Genomic DNA, 23,202 nt, shown 5'->3' with positions numbered 1-23,202 from the left:
TGGTGTGTGGTTACAGAAAGAACACCGAGTTTGGAGTCAGGAAAGATCTGGGTTCAAATCCTGGTTCTCATATTTACTGGCTGTGTGACCATGAGTGAGTTTTTCAGCCTTTCTGAGGCAGATGATCAGGACTTGGTGGTTCTCATCAAATATGAGTTTGCCTGATCTTTAAAATGGGGATGATAATGTTTGTACTGCCTACCTCATGTGGTCATTGCGATGAGACTTAGCAATAGGGCAGCTGCCGATCTGCTTTAGTCAAGGGAGTTTCCTTACCTGGAACAGATTTCCTTAGGGAAGCGGACAAGACTAGCTTATCTTACTGAAAGCTCATTGTCATCTTTCCTGCAGGTGAAGAATGAGGTGGAGAAACTGCCTCGACAGCAACGGAAAGAGAGCATGAAGCAGAAGATGGAGGAGCACACGCAGCAAAAACAGATTCTGGTGAGCGGGGCCGACCTACGCGCAAGGTCACCGTGTTACAGTTCTGCAGGGTCTCTGGTTTTCAGCCTTTGCACCTGGCAATGCCGCAGTTTCCCGTTGCAGGATTGAGGCCCGGCTAGTGGGGACTTGGGGAGAAAGAATCAGCTCCAGACCTGCTGGCAGGCCAAGGGAAGAAAAGGAGGGAGGGAAGAAGGGAAAGAGATGGGAACTTGGAGCAGGAATAAGGAGAGGAATTTTGCCAGGTTTGGGTTAAGGAGGAAGAGCTCCTATGTAAGGTTCAGAAGGTGTGGGTTGTCCCTAAGCTATTAGCATCCTAACACTTGCTTCAGTCCCTTATTTTCTTACTTAATTTTTTCCCCCTTATTTTCTCCTATGAGGTGTCTGACTGGGCCGGAGTATTTGATTGTCAACTCCTAGAGGCCTAGAGCTGTGTTTTATGAACCTTTATATCTCCCAAGGATGCCCAGCATAATGCCTTGTATGTAACAGATGCTCAGTCAATATTGGTGGAATGAATGGCCAGTCTTAGACTTGGGTTAAGAGGGAGAAGTATTCCTAGGCCTATCCCATTCTAGGAAACCTGTGTGGTAAGAAGAATTATCTTTCATCTACATGCTATCTCTGCTGTTTCGTACCAGGCTCAAGGCAGCCCTCTTATTGGAGGGCTGAGAGGAGGGCCCCAAACTTCCTTTTGGAGTCTAGAAGTCGTTTTTAGCAAAAGCAAAAGGGCATAGTGCTGCAGGAAACTTGAGGAACCAAATATTCTAAGACGTGAGACATACTGGATTCAATTCAGTTCAATGCAGCAAGCATTTGCCTAGCATTATACTAAAAGCTAAGAATACAGAGACAAAAAAAAAATGATAGTGCCTGCCCTCAGGGATCTTCCATTCTACTAAAGCAATGGAATGAGCTCATGAGAGATAAGTTCAGGAATGACAGAACCCTAATGTTTTATTTGGGGGTGGGGGTCCGTCTCTGACCATTGAGATTGGTGCCAGAGAGAGTAGCCATGCCCACAGCCTGTGCCTCCATGCCTAAATCAGAGACAGAGTACTGGTCGGTTTGGGGCAGAGAGTGACCAAGTGTGTCGCTACGTGTGTTGCTGGTGATGTATATGCTTGATCTCCTTCTCTCATCCTTGCAGGACAAAGAGTTTGTTGCTAAACAGAAGGGAGACTTGGAGTTAGCTATGAAAAGGATCACAGCTGAAAATAGACGGGAGATCTGTGACAAAGAGAGGGAATGCCTGAATAGGAAGCAAGAGCTTCTTCGAGGTGGGTAGAAAGGAAAGGTGTTTGGGTTCGGGCCACATCCTGGATGCACAGGAAGTGCCCTTGAGAAGAAAGAACCACCAAGTTCGGATCATCTGGATGTCTTATGACTACAAACCATTGAAACCTAATTGAGATGAACTGCAAGAAGTGAGTTTTATCAGTGGCCAGGGAGTGGTAGTCACGTACAGCACCCTGTCTATCTGGCACCGAGGGGACGTTCTGGTGGAGCAGCTGTTTTGGTGAATAAAGGTTTACTAGATAGATCACATGTGTGTAAGGCGAGATCCTCTATACACGGCTTACCAATTTTCATCGAATTAGGAAATAATGAAATACAGTGCTTCAGCTAGGCTGGATTTATAATTAATCTTCCTTTGATTCAGAAAGACTTCAGGATCTTGTAGCGCCTCAGGGCCGTCATTCTGAACACCAAATATCATCGTTCTGTAGACACCCTGAAGCACGACTTAATTGAGATTTGCCGTAGATAAAGTGTTAGACTTTGGTCAGGCTGTGGAGTTTAGAGGGCAAGAAAGGACGAGGTGGCAGATGTGAGGTCGTCCCATCTATATCTATATCTATATCTATATCTATATCTATATCTATATCTATATCTATATCTATATCTATATCTATATCTATATCTATATCTGTATCTGTATCTGTATCTATATCTATATCTATATAGAGATATATATGTATATGTATATATGTGTATATATGTGTGTGTATATATGTACATATGTATATATATAATGTATATGTATATATGTGTATATATATGTGTGTGTGTATATATATATATGTATGTGTATATATGTCAGTCTTAGGATCATTCATTCATTCATTCATTACTTCATCCCATTTCCTCAGTCAATGAAATAGAACTGTGTCCCATAGGCATATATTCATAGAATTTTAGAGCCATAAATAACCTTAGAGATCATCTAGTCCAATTCCCTCTTTTTTTTTTATTGGTGAGACAATTGGGGTTAAGTGACTTGCCAAGGGTCACACAGCTAGTAAGTGTCAAGTGTCTGAGGTTGGATTCGAACTTGGGTCCTCCTAACTCCAATGCTAGAGGTCTATAAACTGCACAGGCCACAGAGGTAGCAAGTGGCAGGATTAGGTCTTCTGAGACAAAATCCAGTGATCTTTTCCCTACCTCCCTCTGTTGCTCAAGGAAACTGCTAGAAGGAGCAAAAAAACCCCCACATCTTTGAAAACCCAGCCTGGGCAATCAGTCAGTCAATCAACAAGCATTTATCCCCAAATTATATCTGTTTTTAATTTTATTTTTTCTCAATTACATAGGAAAATTTTTTTAAACATTTTGCTTTTTTTAAATTTTGAATTTCATATTCTCTTTCTTCCTCTTTGCTCTCCCTGCTCCTTGAGAAGGCAGGCCATTCGATATAGATTATACATCTGCAGTCATGCAAAACATTTCCATGTTATCCATGTTGCAAAATAAAATGTGGACCCCCTTCCCCTCCATGAAACACACACACACACACACACACACACACACACACACACACACACTCACGAAATAAAGTTAAAAAAAAAGTTTTGATCTGCATTCGGACTCCACCAATTCTTTGTCTGGAGGTGGATAGCATTTTCCATCAGAAGTCCTTTGGAATTGTCTTAGGTCTTTGTGTGGCTGAGAATGGCTAAGTCATTCACAGTTGATCATTGTACATTATTACTGTTACTGTATACAATGTTCTTCTGTTTCTGCTTACTTCACTTGGCATCAGGTCATGTAAGTCTTCCCAGGGTTTTTTTTTTAAACCATCTTGCTTGTCATTTCTTATAGTGCAGTAGTATTCTATCCCATCATATACCACAACTTGTTCAGCCATTCTCCAATTGATGGGGATCCTCTCATTTTCCAATTCTTTGCCACTACAAGTAGAGTTGCTATAAATATTTTTGAACATGTAAGTCTTTTCCTTTTTCTTTGATCTCCTTGGGATATAGACCTAGTAGTGGCATTGCTGGATTAAAGGGTACGCACAGTTCTGAGCCCTTTGGGAATAATTCCAAATTGCTCTCCGAATGGGGCAGGTAGGTAGCGCAGTGGATAGAGCTCTGGCCTTGGAGTCAGGAGGAACTGAGTTCAAATCCGGCCTCAGACACATAACACTTACTAGCTGTGTGACCCTGGGCAAGTCATAACCCTATTGCCTAACCCCACCCCCCCAAAAAAAAATTGCTCTCCAAAACGGTTGAATCAGCTCACAACTCCACCAACAGTGCATTAGTGTCCCAGTTTTCCCATATCCCCTCCAACATTTATCATTTTCTTCTTCTGTCATGTTAGCCAATCTAATAGGTGTGAGGTGGTACCTCACAGTTTTTTTTAATTTGCATTTCTCTAATCAGTAGAGCTTTAGAGCATTTTTCTAAATGACTATTGATAGCTTTAATTTCTTCTTCTGAAGACTGCCTGTTCATATTCTTTGACCATTTATCAATTGGGGTGTGACTTATATTCTTATAAATTTGACTCAGTTCTCTATATAGTTGAGAAATGAGGCCTTTTTCAGAGAAACTTGCTGTAAAATTCCCCCTGCCCTGCCCCCACTTTCCTGCTTTCCTTCTAATGTTGGCTGCATTCATTTTGTTCAAACAAGCACTTATTAAAGCCTGCTCTGTGTTAGCACTGTGCTAAGCACTGAAAATAAAAGCCAGAAATGAAATTACAAATAAACAGTGCTGCAGATATGGTTCTCAAGAAGTACCAAGTGCTTGAGGTCCTCTTTTCTGTCAAACAGTGAGTCAACAGACGTGATGAAATCTCAGAGCTGGGAGAGATCTCAGAAGCCTTCTAGTCCAACCCCTCTGAGTTAGTAACAGGCTCACATCTAGAGAGGAGCTCTTTTCAAGTCCATCCTCAGACACTTACTAGGTGTGTGACACGAGGCAAGACTTACCCACTCACTCACCCAGACACGGCTGGGTGCCTCAATTTTCTCATCTGTAAAATGGGGGTAATGATACCATCTACTTCTCAGGGCTGTTTTGAAATAAAATGAAATATCTATAAAGCTATCTGCAAATCTTAAAGCGCCATATAAATACTAGCTATTATGATTAGCATAGTGCCTGGCACATGGGCAGTGTTCAGTAAATGCTTACTGACTGGTCTGTAAGATTGTGAGCACAGTAACTCGAAATATTTGCCTGACATGGTTGTTGCGAAGTTCAAATGTCACAGTGTATGTGAAGTGCTTTGACCCTCACAACAGCCTTGTGAAGTAGGTGGTATTATTATCTCCATTTTATAGAGGAAGAAACTGAGTCAGACAGCGCTAAAGTGACTTGCCAAGGTGACATACCTGGTAAGCATCTGGGGTGGGATTTGAACTCAGGTCTTCCTGACTCCTACTCCAGAGCATTCTGCACCGCGCCACCTCACTGCTTCCTTCTGTGGCTGCAGAGAGCCCTCTCTAGCATAGTGTCAAGTTGTCATTCAGCCTCTGGTTGAGAACCTCCAGGGAAGCTCGGTGACCACTTGTTTCAAGAGTCATAGAGGGGCTTGATGGAGGTGAATGAACAGACTGGGTTTCCTGAAGACTAAAAGTGGTGTGGGGGGGGTGGGGAAGACATCTCGGACTTGCCCTCAGCTCTTCTTGTCCTTTGTCCTGATTGGTTTATCTTCTCTGGGGTTGATTTGTTCTCCTTAGACCGGGAGGCCTCCCTCTGGGAGCTTGAAGAGCATCACCTACAAGAAAGACACCAGCTTGTCAAGCAGCAGCTGAAGGACCAGTATTTCCTCCAAAGGCATGAACTGCTCCGAAAGCACGAGAAGGTAGGAGAGCTTCCTCTTCAGGTGACTGAGAGACGGGGGCGGGAGAGTAGCATCCGGGTGACTGCCCATCTGGAACTCATGGGTGCTAGACTCCGAGTCGGGAGAGAACTGGTTCAAATCCTAGCTCCATCCCCATAACGCCCGCGTGACCGTGGTGAAGGTGGATCATAGCGATGGAAGTGATCTTAGAGATAAGGTCATCTAGGCCACCACCACCTTCACTTTACAGATGAGGAAACTAGGGCCTGGACAGAGTAAATGGCTTGCTCAAGGTCACACAGCAAAGGCGGGATTTGAACCCAGATTCTTTGACTCCAAAACCACTTTTTCCACTGTGCCAGCCCATCCACTTTCCTCTTCTGTAAAATGAGGAGGATAATTCCTATGGTGCCTACAGAGCTGTTAGTCTCAAATGAGACAGAATATACACAGTGCTTTGTAAACCTTAGAGCACTCTATCAAATATCAGCTATTATTAGAGAAGGGGAGGGGAGGGGAGTAAGCATTTATTTGGCACCTGCTATGTGCCAGGCACTGTGCTAAGCACTTTGCAAATATCATCTCCTTTGATTACTCATTTATTCTTGTTGTTAATATGGAATGAAGGTGGCTTTGAGAGGGTTAGAGGATAGTAACCTGCTGCCGGTGTACTTCACGACCTCTAGCATGGTACAGTGTGAAAGAGTGCTGGGTTTGGAGTCACAGGACCCGAGTTCAAATTCTGATTCTTGCACTTAATACCTGTAAGACTTTGGGCCTTGGGTTCTTTTTGTTTTTTGTTTTGTTTTTTGCTTTTTGGTGAGGCAGTTTGGGTTAAGTGACTTGCCTAGGGTCACACAGCTAGTACGTGTCAAGTATCTGAGCTGCATTTGAACTCAGGTCCTCCTGGCTCCCAAGGCTGGAGCTCTATCCACTGCGCCACCCAGCTGCTCGTGGACCTCAGTTTTGTCAACCATAAAGTGGGGAGCTCAGATTAGGTGACTTTGGAGTAGATGCAACTGTCAAAGCTCTTGGCACCTGCAGGGTTGATTTGGGAGAGAAGGGAGGAAGGCAGGGAGGGAGGGAGGGAGGAAACAAGGGAGGAAGGCAGGGAGGGAGGGAGGGAGGAAACAAGGGAGAAAGAGGAAGGCAGGGAGGGAGGGAGGAAGGAAACAAGGGAGGAAGGAAAGAAAGGAGGAAGGAAAGAAAGGAGGAAGGGAGGTGGAAAGGAAGAAAGGAAGGGCATCGATTAAGCTCTTAATGTATGCAAAGCACAGTGATCCTATGATCTGCTAAATGAAATGATTCTACACAATGACCAGCTTTAAATCTGTGATCATATTATTCTGTTTTTTGAAAGTGATGTAGAGGTTAGAGCAAAGACTGTGCAAGGAAAGAAAAAAGGCCTCCACCCAGCTCCATAGACCCACCCCTAGTCTAACATCCTCCTCTTAAATACTGCTTTGGGCTTCAGCTGTGGCCTTGGCTGTTGGCATTAGGGGGACACCCCGCCCCTGGACAGGCGCACCTGCTTTTCTTTTCATAGTAACATGGAATGTGTGGAGAACCTTTGCTTGAGCACCTATCAGTTAAGGGACCTTAGTGGCATTTAAGCCCATGGCAGATCATTTAAGGCACTTTCTGGCTTCAAAACAGAGGCCCTTAACCTTTCCTGTGTATTTCATGGTCCTTTGGCATCTAGTGAAGCCTCTGGACCTCTTTTCAGAATAATATTTTCAAATGTATGAAATAAAATACACAAAGTAACAAAAGAAACCAGTTGTGTTGGAATATAGGAATCAGAGAAGGTATACTTTGGAAACATCCACAGGCCCCAGGGTAAGAACCTCTCAGATGAGCTTTTTGAACAAGACCCAGTGCATTGGGAAGGAAAGGACAGGAGTGGAGGATGTGAGTGTCAGTCAAGATTTCTCTCAAAGCACTGCCCAGAGAAGTGTCAGGGAGCACAATTGGCTGGAATAATGCTGAGTAATGAAATTCTCTGTTTTGAGTAGGCCCTGTCTTCTGTTTCGACCCCATGGCAGCTGCCACTGGGCTCTTCACACATCTCAGCCTGACCCTGTGGTCACGTGGCTGATCATCAAAGGGTTTGGAGAAACTACAGAAATAAATCACATCCCCCAAAGAGTAACCATCACCCACAGTAAGAATTTGAGACATTGCACTATTAGTCTGTAAAAAGGCTGTTAGTCTATTCCCGAAAAACCACCGTTCTGGAGTGTTTGCATGTGAGTAGGTGGAAAGACCACTAGCCTGCCCAGGATAGCCTTCTGTTTTCAGCTTGTGTCCAGAAAATAACAACAAACAACAACGATAGTAATACTATCTGGTGTTTATGCTGTACATTACAGCTGGCAAAGCACTTACACAAACTATGACATTTGAACCTCACAACAACCGTGTGAAGTGAGTACTGCAAGTTATTGTTATGTTGATCTTACAAATCAGTCAGTCAGTCATTAAGCATTTATTAAGTGCTTATTATGAGCCGGGTACTGTGCTAATAATACTAGCTAGTATTCATATAGCTCTTTAAGATTTGCCGAGAGCTTTACAAATATCTGATTTTATTTTGAAACAACTCTGAGAGGTAGATGTGACTATTATCTCCATTTTACACGGGGAAATTGAGCTGCATGCCCAGTAAGTGTCTGAGGCTGCATTTGAATTCAGGCCTTCCTGACTCCAAGTCCAGTGCTCCATCCACAGAGCCACCTAGCTGCCCCAGCTGTGCTAAGTGTCGCAGACACAAAGTCAAAAAGGAAAACATTTGTCCTCAAAGAATTTACACAGGGAAGAGGAGAAGGGAAGGGGAGATAATGTGCTTTTTAAAGCACATTCAGAACATCTACAAAATAAATGTAAGGTCAGTGGGGCAGGGGACCAACTAGCATCTGGTGGGATTAGGGAAGACTTCATGGTGAAGGTGGTGCTCGAGCAGGGTTTTGCAAGTAGCAGGTGCCAGAGGCAAAATCTGAACCCAAATTTCTCTTGTATTGATGTCCACTTCTCTTTCCAATATACCAGTTGTTATTTAGTTGTTTTTCAGTTGTGTCTGACTCTTCATGACCCCATTTAGGTTTTTTGTTTGTTTGTTTGTTTGTTTGTTTGTTTGTTGACAAATACTGGAGTGGTTTGCCATTTCCTTCACCAGCTCATTTGACAGCTGAGGCAAACAGGGTTAAGTGACTTACCCAGGGTCACACAGCTAGTAAGTGTCTGAGGCTGGATTTGAGCTCAGGAAGAGGAGCCCTCAGGCCGGGTACTCTATTCGCCATGCCACCTAACTGCCCCTCACAAATCAGGAATAAGGAATGGAGACGAGTCTAGGCAGCAGCGGCATGCCTGTTACGATGCCGAGCTGCCCTGCCCCTCGCCTCCTTGATGGTTTTTGGCCTCTAGGTTGTGATCTCCTGCCTTGTAATTGTTGGATAGAGGACCTACACTGATGTTGTCTTATAGTAAAACTTCTTTTAACCAGAGGTTCAGGTTAATTTGATTTTCGGGTTAACTGAGGGTTATTCAAAAACTCCTCGTTGACAAGTCTTCTAAAATATTTTTGCTTCGGTGTGCCAAACTGAATTTCTGATGACTGAGACTCTTAAAAACATGATTCAGCAGGCCTGGTAGCACATGCCCGTGTTCGATCTTTGCTACCTGAGAGGCCTCTGAGACTGGTGTGGGCAAACCCACCCAGGACAGAAATGGAGCAGGTCAAGGCTTCCATGCCCGTAAGCTGAATTTCCAGCTTTGGGAAGATAGGGAGACCCAGTCTCAAAACAAACAAACAAACAAACAAACAAATCCATCCAAGTATCAGTCTTCATTCTATGACTTTGTAGGTAGAGAAGGCCTATGGGACTGGGATCAACATGCATTGACCCCAGAAGGCAGTCCGCAAGTTGGTGTTTTGAGTAAATCACTGATGAAACTTTGCTTCTGTGTAATTTGCCTTTTTCCCCTCAAAGGGGAGCAGTCCTTGTTGTGGGTTGTGTCTGATTCTTCGTAACCCCATGGACCACACTGTCCGTGGAGTTTTCTTGGCAAAGATACTGGAGTGATGTGCCATTTTCTTTTCCAGTGCATTAAGGCAAACAGATTAAATGACTTGTCAAAGGTCACAGAGCTGATGTGTGTGAATTCAGGAAGATGAGTATTTCTGACTCCAAGTCCATTATTCTATCCACCGAGCAACCTAGCTGCCTCAGAAGGGGAGGATGGGTTAATAGCATTAGGAGGCTAATAATAAGGTCATAAGAAAAGAGCACTGAATTGGAAGTCAGGGCACCTGGTTTCTCATTCCGGCTGCTACGGTTTGCCTTTGTGATCATGGGAAGTCAAGGTCTCTATAAGATAAAGGAGTTAGATTGAATGACAGCTAAGATCCCTCCTGAGAGAAGGGAAGAGAGAACAGTAGCTAGAGAGCAGCCCAGAGCCAGGATGACCTGGGTTCAAGAGCCGTATAAACTGATCTAGAGTAAGTCACGTGACATTTCAGAGTCCCAGGCAACTCAAACGAGGGCCTCAGTCTTTTTGTGGCATAGACTTCTTTGGCCATCTAGCGAAGCCTGTTTTCTTTTGACAGTTTCTGAGAATTCCTCCTCAGAGTAATATTTTTAAATGCATAAAACACATACGATCACAAAGGAAACTAATTATATTGAATTGTGGCTATCAAGATATTTAAAAGGCAAGTTCATGGGCCTCAGGTTAGGAACTCCTGCTCTAAGCTGAGACCTGAAATTACAGAGCAGGTACTGATCTGCTCTAGTGGAGATTCCTCGAGGGAGACTTCCCTCTACTGATGAAATCACCAAGAGAAATCTCTTCTCCCAGATCTAAAGTTTTGTTGCTCTCCTGATTTCAGCGAAACATCTTCATCTTTTAAACTCATTCCATCATGGCTTCTCCTCTAACTTCTGTTCTTTGGCAAGACTAGTGGCTTTCTTTATACAGATAAACTTAGATCTAAATAATTTAATATTTGTTGTTCATGTGTAGGTAAAGCCAATATCATTATAATAAATGACAATTCTACTTAATCTACTTATTCAAAGTCATCCCAATTAAATTACTAAAAAATTATTTTACTGAGTTAGAAAAAAATAATAACAAAATTGATTTAGAAGGTCAGGAACTTCAAAGAAACCAGGGGGAAAATGATGTCAAGGAAGTACATTGGGTAGTATCAGACCTTAAACGTATTGTAAGGTGAGAGCATTGTTGAAATGTAAAAAGAATAATTTTGATTATTTTAATGAAAGTTTTCTTGTATAAATAAAGCTTATGAGACCAAAAATAGAAGGAATGAAGAAAATTGGGGAAAACAACTTTCATAGACAATCTCTCAGGTAGGATGTGATTGGGTTGGAATATTGCTGTGGTCTAGGAAATGATAAGCTGATTGATTTAGAAAAACATGGAAAGACTTAGGAAGGAAGATGCTATCCACCTTCAGAGAAACTGATGATAGAAGGAAATAAGCATAGTGTGGTTTTACATACATGTGCAGGAGTATATATGTGTATGTTTATAGGTATCTATGTATGTATACATAGATAGATAGATAGCCACACTTAATCGTAGCCTTCTTTAGGATGGTGGGTGGAGGGAGGGGAAAAAATAAAGTATGAAGTGCACAGCAGAGAACAAAAGAAAACCAACAAGTAAGCAAAGAAGAGCTGGGCAGCTTTGAAAACAATGGGTAGTATTTATTATATAGGTTTTCTTGAAATGAAAATTTACTGTTTTATATTGAATCCTTTCATATGGTCTGATGTGTATAAAATTTACAAAAAAAATTAAAAAAAAAACTAACGGCTCTGCCATTTTGATGGCCCTAGGAGCGGGAGCAGATGCAGCGTTACAATCAGCGAATGATAGAACAGCTAAAGGTCCGGCAGCAACAAGAGAAGGCCCGTCTCCCCAAGATCCAGAGAAGTGAAGGCAAGACTCGAATGGCCATGTACAAGAAGAGTCTCCATATCAATGGTGGTGGGAGCGCGTCAGAGCAGAGGGAGAAGATTAAGCAGGTGAGCCTCAACGCAGCTCAGAGAGGGAGTGAAGGCCCACGAGGGAGGTGCTTCTTGGACTCTCCCACGTCCCGGTCGGTTCACACAGTTCTGTCCTGTCTTGTCTCCTACCAGAGGGTACCAGGAAAAGTCCCCACAGTCTTTGACAAAAACAAACAACAACTGGCATTTTGTTTTTGGTTTTGTTGCTGATGCGTCTCATGAGAAGTTAGAATTGAACTCATCTCTTAGGTGTTTGCTTCCTCTTCCAATCATGTTGTGTTGACTCGCCTCTGCACTTGATGTGTTTTCTCTGCCCCTTGTCCCTTTGCTGCTCCAACCCCTGATCCGCCCCCTCCTCCACAGTAGAAGGCAGCCTCCTTGAGGTTGAGGGTCATTTCGTTTTTGAATCTCTATCCTTATTGCTTAGCACAGTTCGAGGTCTAGGGCAGGGGTGGGGAACCTGTGGCCTTGAGGCCACATATGGCCTTCTAGACCCTTAAGGATTTGTTCTGTAAAGTTTGGATGCAGGCAAAAGGCTACATGCAGGTTCCCCACCCCTGGCTAGGGAGTTAGCGCTTTGTCCAGTGAATTGAACCACCAGAGGGAGATAAAAGATGAGCTGTGATTCTCAATAAGCGTCATTGCTTGACTGGCTGAAGGGTATGTATCTTCACAGAAACTGAACTTTGGGGAAGGAGAGAAGCAAAACACCCAAAAACCCAAAAAACAAAATTACTAAAAAGAATGCCCTGCCTCCCTCACAAGGCTGCTGGAGGAAAAGTATTCCTTAAACTTCAAGGCACTACAAAAACGTTAGTGGTTGCTATTATATTGTACTACATGATGGCTCATGCTGAAAGGCTCTTACCTGGCTTCTGGAATCCTCAAGGAGATTGCTTTATCTGGCATCCATGTTGGCTGCTTGTCAGCTAACGGTGGATCAATTCACGGTTCAAAATCAAGTTAGCAGAATAGGCCGCTTTGGAGCCCAAGGCGATGAGCCCCGGCAGGGGCGTCCTGGGTGAGAACTGTCAGGAGATTCCCTTCGACGAGGCCGGGATTTATTTTGGGGCTCTGCTTCTGCTTTTTGCCCGAATGCTTTTCACTGAGGCCTCCCTTGTCATTTCTGGCCCAGTTTTCCCAACAGGAAGAAAAAAGGCAGAAGGCTGAGCGGCTGCAGCAGCAACAGAAACATGAGTCCCAGATGAGAGACATGAATACCCAGTGTGAGGGCAACATGAGCGAGCTCCAGCAGCTCCAGGTAAAGGCGCCGGCCCCCAAAGGGAGATCGCGGCTCTGGTGGCGATGGCGTCGTCTCCCAGCCTAGCGTAGCACTCGGAACGGGTGCTTACTATGTTCTTGTGGATTGGCTGGTTGGTAAGGGGATAGCATGATGGCAGCCCGTAGGTAGTGAGATCAACTGGGGGGTCCTGGAAATTGTCCTGGTGGCTTTGAGTAGCCATCTCCTTGTGAAATCCTTTAGTAGTTTCACTTTCTCATTTTTTCACATATTTCATACTTAACATCTAGAATAGATGGAGGCATGTGTTTCACTAGGTGTCCTGACAAGACTGGCTTATAGCAGGAACCTCTTCTCATGGGGTGGGGAGGGAAACAGGAGAGTTGCCTTTAAGGTCTCTTTGGCCCCAGAAGGCAGAACCAAGAGCACTGGGTGTGCAAAGAGGCAAATTAAGCCTGGGATAAGGGAAAGCTGTGACGAGTAGGAGCTCTGCAGAAGTGGCATGGGCTGTCTCAGCAGATGGCAGGCTCCCCCTCACTGGAGGTCACGGAGCAGAGGCTGGCTAAAGATGTGTGGGTATGTTGCCCAGAACATTCCAGCTTAGATGTGGGTTGGACCGGATGACCGTTGAGGTGCTTTCCACCTCTTAGATTTTGGGATAGGCCGCTGTCGGTGATGGTGCCAGTGCAGTGGCTCATTCGTGTGGCTTCAGGGCATCTGACTTCCCTGGATTGCACTTTGTTACAGAATGAAAAGTGTCACCTCTTAGTAGAGCATGAAACCCAGAAGCTGAAGGCCCTAGATGAGAGCCATAACCAGAACCTGAAGGACTGGCGGGAAAAGCTTCGGCCTCGGAAAAAGGTAAGGGGGCCACTCCATGAGACGATCAGATTGGATTCCAGGGAGTGCAGAATCTGTGGTATGATTTCATTGGTTCAGGTGCCCAAATCTTGACCTTTGACCCTGTAGGTCCTCCAGTTTTGAAGTCTGTTGTTATATTGTCAGTAGCATGTATTTCAAATGAGAAGGGCCCTTTTTTTTTTTAATTTGCTTTTGAAGTGAAGCTTCATTTATTAAGGAGTAATTTAGAATGTATCAGTAAGGCATGTTAAAACTAATTCAGCTCCAACCCTTTAAAACTAACAGGACAGAAATATGCTTGAATTAAGAAACTAGTTCTGCAGCCCTGTTACTTTATCGTGCTAAAACTCAGAAGGTTTTCTGCTATGTGCTACATAGGGCTAGAATCAAGAAATCATTTGCTCCATTCCTCATCCAAGAAAAACTTTATTTCATATTTTCCCCCTTCCCACTGTTTTTTAATTTTTTATTAATTTTAAACTTAAATACAAAATGAGAGGAAAAAAAGAACATTTCTATGTACACAGTAAAACATAGGATTCAATATAAAACCAATTATTTATATTTCAGACTGTTTATTTTTTTAAACTACGTAATAAATGCTACACAATGTTTTCAAAGCTACCCAGCTTTTCTATGCTTTCTTCTAAGCTTTCTTTTGTTCTCTGCTGCGCACTTTTAATTGTTTTTTCCCCATCCCACCCTAGAGAAGGCTATATTTAAGCATGAATATATGCATATATATACATACATACACATACACGTATACATATATGTAAAACCATACTGTACGTACTTCTAATTATGAGTTCTTTCTTTGGAGGTAGATAGCATCTTCCTTCATAGGTCCAGGTCTTTCCATGTTTTTCTAAAATCAACCAACTCGTAATCTCTTACGATGCAGTACTATTCCATCACAATCATATACCACAGTTTGTTTAGCCATTCCTCAATTGAAGGGCATCTATCATTTTAACCAATATAATAGGTGTAAGATGATATCTCAAAGTTGTATTAATTTGCATTTCTCTCATTAGTAATTATTTAGAGCATGTTTTCCTATGTCCCCTTCCCACCATGTTTCAGCCAAAGTAGATGGACTAGCTATCCACGTTCTTGTCTTGTACTTCCTACATTGTTAGAGGTTGTCCTCCATGCCTGGAATTCATACCATCCTCATTTTTGCCTGTTAAAATCCTTCTTCTTCAAGGCCCAGCTCAGGTACCACCTCTACCAAGAAGCTTTCCCTGATTGCCCCATCTTCCTACTCTGTATATGCTGACTTCTTTGCCCCTATTGTAGTCTACCTTCTAGCATGTTTGTGTGCGTCATGTCTTCCGTTAGACTGTAAGTTACTTGAGGACAAGGACTCTTTTGCATTTTTAGCATTTTAATAATAATGATGACGATGATGATGCATGGTTGTTGAACCTGAATCTTGTTTAAGGTATCCCTGTTGGATTCCCCTCTAATTTAAAGTTTCCCAAGTAGAATCTTTAGCCTTCTTGATAGTATGCTCTAGTGACAGCCACTACTTAGAAAGTTCTTTCAGCTCCCTCATCTGTAAAATGGGGACGATACCTGCGGAACGACTTCATAGGCCTGTACTGAAGATGAAGTAAGAGAATGCTCTACACTTCTTGGGTCCGGAGACAGCCTTGCGTCATGGAGAGTCTGCAGATGACCTAGGTTTGGATCCTGTAGTTGACACTGCCTAGTTATGTGACCTCTTTCAATCTCACCTTTGTCGTCTGCAAAATGAGGACAGTACTTTATACCTGTCCCACAGGGCTGGTGGTTGTGAACCATTCAAATGAAAGAATGTTCGTGAAGCCCTTTCCAGACTTTAAAGGCAGCACCAGATAACTGTCAGGTGGATAGGATGGGATGGGACCTGTGAGTGCATCAGAGTAACAACGACAACAACAGCTAGCATTTGTATAGTGTCATGATGTTGGCAAAGTGCTCTGCAGATATCTCATTTGATCCTCACAACAACCTTGGGAGGCTCAATGGTAGCATTATCCCCATTTTGCCAATGAGGAAACAGGCACAGAGAGGTTAAGTGACTTACCTAGGGTCACATAGCTATCAAGTGTTTGAGGCCAGATTTGAACTTGGGACTTCCCCAACTCCAAGTCCGATGCTGTAACCCCTGTGCCATTCAGCTGTCTACCCCCTATCAATGTGGATTTGTATCTTATCTGAAAGAGTTGTGGCCGAGAGATTAAATGACCTGTTTGAGGTAACACAGCTAGGAGGTGTCATAGGCAGGACTTGAACCCAGGTCTTCCTGACTCCTAGGCTGATTTTCCATCCAGCATACCATGCTTCCTCTTCAAGTGTAAGTGTTACTATTAATAATGCCAAATTAATTTTCTTCCTGCTGTACTTTGAGTGTTCTTTTATTTTGTCTTCGGTAGAAACAGCTGTTCACTACCATGTCCACCTTGTACATCCCTCCTTGTGATGTAGCGAGGGATGCCTTTTTTCCCTAAAATAGTCCATTGTTCCTCATTCGGACTGAAAGGCTGTTTGCCACAGAAACTTTTTGTACTAGATGCTCAAAACAAACACTCATCCCCATCTCCCACAACAAAATGAGTGGTTTCCCTGCCAGGGCATCCTGTGTATTTGCAGTATGTGTGTGTATATATCTTGTCATGGCTTGCAAATTATGGTGCCTAGGTTGCTGTCAGTACCTGCTTCTCTCCGATGGTCAGATCTGAATGCCGCTCTAGGCTCCAGGCGAGCTGGGCAGCATTGTTGACATTCAAGGGATGAGTGTGCATTTGCCCTGTTGCCTCTATTTGCCTATTCCTGGAATATGTAATATTAGATTTCCTATGTTACTGTGACATTTGCAATTTAAACAGTTTTCATTAGTCATATGGCCAGAATCTTAGCTGGAGAGAAGGTCAGTTTGAATAGATAGAATTCTGGATATTAAAAAAATACACTTGTATTACTTTTAAGGACATAGGCAACCCTTAGGTTTTAAAAAGGACTCTAAGACATTTTTTTGGTATCTTTTGTTCTTATATCACCTAGATTTCTGCCTTATCCTTCCCTGCCCCTCTTCCCAGAGAGCTATCCTTTATACGATTTTTTTTTTTGAAAGAAGAAAACAAAATCAGCAAAACATGTTAGCACATTGAAAAATACCAACAACAATGTGATATGCAGTGTTCCACACCCATGGACCATTTCTCCTCCCACTTACCCCTGCGAAGGAAAGGGGTGGGAGGAGGTGTCTTCTCATATTCCACCTTTGGAGCCAGGCTTGTTCTTTGTAATTTTACAACGTTCAGCTTTGACTGTTTTATAGTGGTGGTTCTTTCTGTTTGCACTGCCATGTGTATATTGTTTTCTTGACTCTGCTTACTTTATTTTCCATCAATGTATGTCGGGCACTGTCCTAAGGCTGGGAATACAGATATATTTCAAAAGAAAGCTGGCTCCTGCCTTCAAGGAGTTTAAATTCTAATGGAGAAAGACAAAATTAGGAGAATAGCATGGTAGAGAAAGTCTGGAGAGCTGGGAGTGGATCCTAGAGCAGAATGAAGACACGACTGGGCTGAGTGTTTTCCTTAAAATGGAGGTTGGGGGAGGAAGCGGCCAGTCAGAAGAAGGGGCCTCAGAGGAAGAGGGTAGAGAAAGTCTGGGGAGTTGGGAGTATTTCTTTGTATTCATCATGTCTGTCATTTCTTACAGTAGAGTAACATTTCATCAAATTCATATACCACCATTTGTTCAGCCATTTTCAAATTGGCGTCTACTTAGTTTCCAGTTCTTTGCTACCACAAAAAGTGCTGCTATAAATATTTTAGTGTATATAGAGTCTTTTTTTTTTTTCTGTGACCTTCTTTGAATCATAGCATAAGCTAGCAATGGAATCTTTAGCTCAAAGGGTGTGGATATTTTAGCCACTTTATTTGCATAATTCCAAACTGCTTTCCAGAATGGCCGTACTAAAGCACAGCCCTATCAACAGTGCTCTGTTGGTGGTTGTTCAGCTACTCAGTTATACTCTTTATGACCCTGTAGACCATTGCACGCCAGTACTGGCCATGGGGTTTTCTTGTCAAGGATACTGGAGTGGTTTGCCATTTCCTGCTCCAGTAGATTAAGGCAAACAGAGGTTAAGAGACTTGCCCAAGGTCATACAGCTAGTAAAATCTGAGGCCAAATTTTAATTCTAGTTTTCCTGACTCCAGGCCCAGCACTCTATTCACTGAGCCACCTAGCTACCTTCAACAGTGCATTAGTCAGGTTTAGTCGGTTTATTAACTCATTTAGTTAGGTTTAACTATATTTGTAGCTATAGATTCTTGGGAATCTTCTTTAATGTACAAATAAAAGTTTTTTGTAATTAGTACACTGTAAGTAAATGGCATTTCTTTAATTTTACTTTCTTTTAAAAATGCTTTATTCTTTTTTTATATAGTCAATTCCTTTTAACATCCTTATACCCAAACTTTTTCTTTTAACAATGAAAAACATTTAAGCAAAATCAGACACAATCATCATTTCTGACAGCATAGTCCTCATTTCATGACCATAGTCCACACCTGTCTGCCGAGAGAAAGAAGTTGAGTTTCACAATCACTTCTCCGAGACTGACTAAATGAATGAATGAAGCATTTTGGAAGTGCTTCCTCTGTCTGTGCAAAGCACTGTGCTAAGCTTTGGGGTTAGAAAAGTAAGACAAGCCCTTCTCTCATTCTGTGGGGGAGACAGCACATGTGGAGGGTTTCAGGTGCACATCTGATGGAAAGGTCCCATGGTCCTCAGGGTACATTGGCCAAGCAGGTGGTAATGCCCCTTCTCTTCTTCAGTGTCATTTCCACTGATTAAATCATATCAGATTCTGATGCTGTATCATTTGACAGTGGCAAGGAATTTGGTGACAAAAAAAAATTCCTCTTTTGGGTCTTCGGGAGAGTTGGCTGTAGAACCCACCGGAGATGCCGTTCACCGTCAGGATGTAACTTCCCTCGTTACATTCCTCAGTTTGGCTGCTTTTTAGTTCTGTTATTGTTTATCGTCACTTGTGTGCACACTGTTCTCTTCATCACTTTGTACAAGTCAAGCATTTTCCTGAATCCCTCAGATTTGCTGCTCCTATGGCGTAAGAACATTGGGTACAATTTGTTCAGTCATTTCCCCAATTCATGGGCACCCATTTTGTAAGGCCAGTGAGCGATGTGTTTTCCTCTTAAGTGGGTTAACCGCTGCTGCTGTGATCTTGTTTATACTAGCTCTTTGCTCAGCAAATGCTCATATATGATCAGTATAGTAAAGGTCAGCCCAAGCTTAGTGAGCCTTTGTCTGAATTACCATCAGTATCAAATTGGTGGAATCCAAAGTTAGGAAGCTATACCCCACTCCACATATTTTCCCATGACATATTCACATGTTTTGTTATAGGCTAGGAAAGGATTGGGTTCACAGTTAAATTTCCACAGTATCTTTTTTTTTAATTTCCATAGTATCTTAATCTTGCTTTGAGATAGAAAAACTTAATTAGAATCAAACTAGACTGAAGGAACAAGATCAAACCCGCTGATTTTTCTATGAACAGAATGGCTTTTCAGAGGTGGGAAGGCTTTAGAGTAGCAGGAGCCAAGGAAGAGAAGCCAATGTAACAGAGACCAAATCCTAACAAATCCTGCCTGAATCTAGGCCGCAGCCAGTGGCCCCTGGACTCAGGGAGTGGTCAGCACAATAAAGAGGCCTATTGAAGGCTGGACTGGGACACCCCCCTTGAAGGTCACTGTGCTGGGATTTGACCTGGACAGTTAAAACTGTCTGTCCCCGGGGCTGCCTAGTTCTTGGGTGCTCCTTTAATCCAGCTGACTTCTCCCTCCCTTAGTGGACAGATCTCTTCTGATTTTCCTCCCCAAGTTTTTCTTGACTTACTAGGCTGTTTTAATATCAGCAGTTTTACATTTGCATTGAGCTTCCTGGCAATCCCTGCCCAAGTCTTAGTCTGTGGTTCCCTTTAAATTGCTGCTTAGATCTGGCACCGGGAAGGAAGTGCTGTTTATACTATGTCAGGGTAATCAGCAATAGAAAAGGAAATGGGGAGGACGTAGTTATGTGACTTGTGAATGAGGCCAAGGAGGGGAATACCCTGATAAAAGCTTTCTGGGCTCTGGCAGGAGCCCCAGGGTTTTGAAACATTCACCTCTGCAAAGGCTATGGAAACTCTGGCTTTGGCACTGCTTTAAGACATTGTTTGGGGAAGTGCTCTTCCTTCTTGGGTGTTCAGATGTAGTTGTTTTTTCATTCATTCATTCTACAAATATTTAATACTCTCTGCTTTTTCCAAGGCTCTGGAAGATGACTTGAACCAGAAGAAACGTGAGCAGGAGATGTTCTTCAAATTGAGTGAAGAGGCCGAGTGCCCGAATCCCAACTCACCGAGCAAACTTGCCAAGTTTTTCCCATACAGCTCCTCGGAAGCTTCCTAAAGTACAACTGTATGAGGCATCAGGCTTCCATAACTCAGGGCCTATAACATCCATTGCTTCCAGAATGCCAACCTAACTTTAGAACCCTGAACTCTCTGCCTTAGCTGTGCTAAGAATTTCCCTCTCCTGGTTCCTGATTTTTCTTAGTCATAACATGGATGAATTTTTTATATGTGTCCTTACCTTATTCTGCGTCACCCGTTGTCAGCTGATACCCCCAAAGCATTTATTTGCTTCACCTGAAGATCTAAGTCATCTTCATTTTGGGTACTGGTGGGATTGAAGGCCAAGAGAAGGGGCAAATAACGTGTGGATTAGAACTCCCTTCCTGGTATCCAAAAGATAGTGATTTTGCTCCCTGGAGGGAGTCCAATTCTGCTTTGGATTGGAGTGTTAGATATAACGCGCCCTGTCGGGTCCAACACTTTGAGCACGGAAGTTGGCTCTTTCCTGTTGAAATTCTAGGTGGTCTCTTTGTTCAGTTGTTCCATCTTCTTTATTCCACGTGTCCTGTTTTGTGTTGGAAGAGGGGTCTCAAAAAGGAATCATCCATATGCACCAGTCATTTTGGAGCTGAATGATGTAGTCAGAGGGGGATTTCTCTAGCTTTGTGTCTTTATAATTCTTCATAATTGATTAGCCCAGACTTCTTTCCCTTTGCAGGTGGGTAGAGGGAGGGGAAAGAATGCCATTGGCTCATGTTCAGAAAAGAAGAGTCTGCTGGAGTTTTCATCACTTTATGCTTGAGAGTGTTTTGTGCCATTTGTATAAATAGGCTTCTGCCATCCAATATAGGCTGGGCCTGTTGGGTATATAATATGCCACTGTAAGTGGCCTGTTCTGAGCAGGAAGATGTTATGTGTACCTGAAGGTATTCTCATCTAAGATCACAAATTATTTGCTGTCAAGCCTAGACTTTAGATAAGTAAGAAGCCAATAAGAAGAAAAGCTGCCTGTTGGCATTATAGGTAGCAGAGGAAGAAAAAGGGATGCGTTTCATCACAGCTCAGTTTTCTCTTCAGGTATACATCAAACCAGTAAATGGTTCATACTGTGATGTTTTCTTACCAGCATTCCACGAATGTTGGCATGGGCAAAATACGAGGCTTTCTTACTGTGCCGGTGCTCTGACATCACCACCATTGTTAGTTCAGAAAGCCATCAGCACCCAAAAGCAGCTAGCAAACTCTTGAACTTCTTTTCTTCTCTCCAGGAAGAAAGTAGCAGGAGAAACTGAGGTAAATGTGAGGCACAGGCTTCAGCTGGAATAATTTTGTAGCATCCAGTTCTACTTCCATTTATTGGAGCTTTTTTTTCCTACTTGCTTTCTGCCTGTGACACTGTTTTTTGAGCCATGAGACACTTTTAAAGATACAGTTCTGAGTCACAAATGGAATACCAAGATGCCAATGTATCCTTTAAACTGGTCCCAAGATTCTGATCATCAGAGAATTCAGTCTCAATGTGAAAATAGAGAGTAGCTGTAACTGTGCTCAAATGATTTTCTGAGGAATTCTCCCTTTTTCTTTCACTGTCTTTTAGGTTTTCAGTCAACACTGAAACAAAATAATTTGGGGGCTCAGTTCTAGGAAATATATGGATATACTGTAGTCTGGTCATCCATTCTTCTGCATCTGGTAATAAAGAGATCAGTAAGATCTCTAGAAGATCACTTTATTTTGGCTCAGACTACCACCAAAGTGTATGCTTAACACTTTGCATTTTAAAACAAACACTGGCTGTACTGGTTGGGATTGATTTTTTGGGGGGGAGGAGGGGGCGGCAGGAAGACTATCAAACCGCTCAATGTTGATTGAGTGTTTCGGGACGTTCAAGTTTTTCTTGATGCGTAAAGCAAATGTCCGGTGAAGACGCTTTGCAGGAAGACATTAGCTTTATCATAATATTCATGCTTTAAGGCGAACGTTCATTTCTTTGACAACTGGCCTAAATATGAGTTTTAGGCATCAGTGATAAATGTGTTTAGTATTAAATCAGTGCTTTGGAGGAAGGCCCTCTGTCACGCTCCAACATACTACATCACTTTCCCCTATTTCATTAGGTTCCATAGTAATTGCATAGCTGTTAGGAAGATTAAAGTTTTAAGTGGCAGTATGAAAAAAAAAAAAGAATAGAAATCCACTTCAGTCAAATGATGCCAACTTCAATGTAAGGTCAGGCGGATGTGGCTCGGTCCTTTGTTTACAAGTTTTCATTTTGTGATTATGAATGTGTGTGGTGAAGCAAAAAGTAAATTGCTAACTTAATGACTTGAGTGAGAAATCCTTCATTTGGTTTTTCTTTTTTTGGGGGGGATGGGGAACTTAATGTAGTTGCTTCAGGATTGCCTGTATCCCCTAATTTTTGTGCCTTTCCCACATACTCTGATTAGTTTCACAGAATTATGGTTGTACCAACACACAATTTTGATCTCTGAGAAGGCAGGCAAGCACAGTACTGAGCAGTTTTTTCTTAAAAACAAAACAACCCAACTGAAAGGTTCCCCCACCCCCCCCTTTTAGGTAATCTTTATTAAAGTAAATGAAACTAACTTATATTTTCTCTTTTTAAGAGAGAGAGAGGTTATTTTTATGTAGTTCCAATACTTTATTCAAAGCCGTTTTGTAAAGTGTTTGCCGTGGAATAATCATGGTTTACCTAAGTAAGCTTCTAATAAAGTAACAAGGTGAAAAACTATGTTTTGGGGTGTTCTTTACTGAAAATAAGAAATGCAGAACGAACTCACCTTTACCTACAGGATCTATTTTAATAGATGTTTTTCAACTTGCATCTTAAAACTTTCTCTGGACTAGTATCTCCATGACCAAAGGAAAGGTCTAGTGTCTAGGTTCCATACCAGAAGAAATTGTTAATTGTACTTGTGCTTGTATGGCAGAACAAAGACCAAGAGAAGTTGAAAAGAGGCCTGTTTAGGCTTAAATAGAATGAAAAACTTCCCAACAATTAGAAGCATCCACAAGTGAAATAGCCTAACTCAGGAAGCCGTGAGTCTCTCCTGACGGTTCTTGAGCACAGACTATCAACTGTGTCAGGAAGGTAAAGTCTGGGA

The 23,202-nt window shown here is 42.6% G+C and overlaps 1 protein-coding gene across 1 annotated transcript in view; it reads left to right on the top strand.

The window, feature by feature from the left end:
- STK10 (serine/threonine kinase 10) overlaps nucleotides 1-22,829 on the top strand; it is a 127,693-nt gene extending 104,864 nt beyond the window's left edge. The window contains exons 13-19 of the mRNA XM_020992307.2: nucleotides 352-444; nucleotides 1,592-1,721; nucleotides 5,417-5,541; nucleotides 11,385-11,573; nucleotides 12,691-12,816; nucleotides 13,543-13,656; nucleotides 19,992-22,829. Of these exons, the coding sequence (XP_020847966.1) occupies nucleotides 352-444; nucleotides 1,592-1,721; nucleotides 5,417-5,541; nucleotides 11,385-11,573; nucleotides 12,691-12,816; nucleotides 13,543-13,656; nucleotides 19,992-20,132 (918 nt within the window). The 3' untranslated portion in view covers nucleotides 20,133-22,829. The remainder of the gene's footprint in view (nucleotides 1-351; nucleotides 445-1,591; nucleotides 1,722-5,416; nucleotides 5,542-11,384; nucleotides 11,574-12,690; nucleotides 12,817-13,542; nucleotides 13,657-19,991) is intronic.
- Nucleotides 22,830-23,202: the final 373 nt, after the last annotated feature.

This window comes from Phascolarctos cinereus, unplaced genomic scaffold (assembly GCF_003287225.1).
Source record: "Phascolarctos cinereus isolate Bilbo 61053 unplaced genomic scaffold, phaCin_HiC Scaffold_2;HRSCAF=192, whole genome shotgun sequence".
Lineage (NCBI taxonomy): Eukaryota > Metazoa > Chordata > Mammalia > Diprotodontia > Phascolarctidae > Phascolarctos > Phascolarctos cinereus.
The sequence above is the reverse complement of the archived record's forward strand: the minus strand, read 5'-3'. Positions and strand labels throughout refer to the sequence as shown.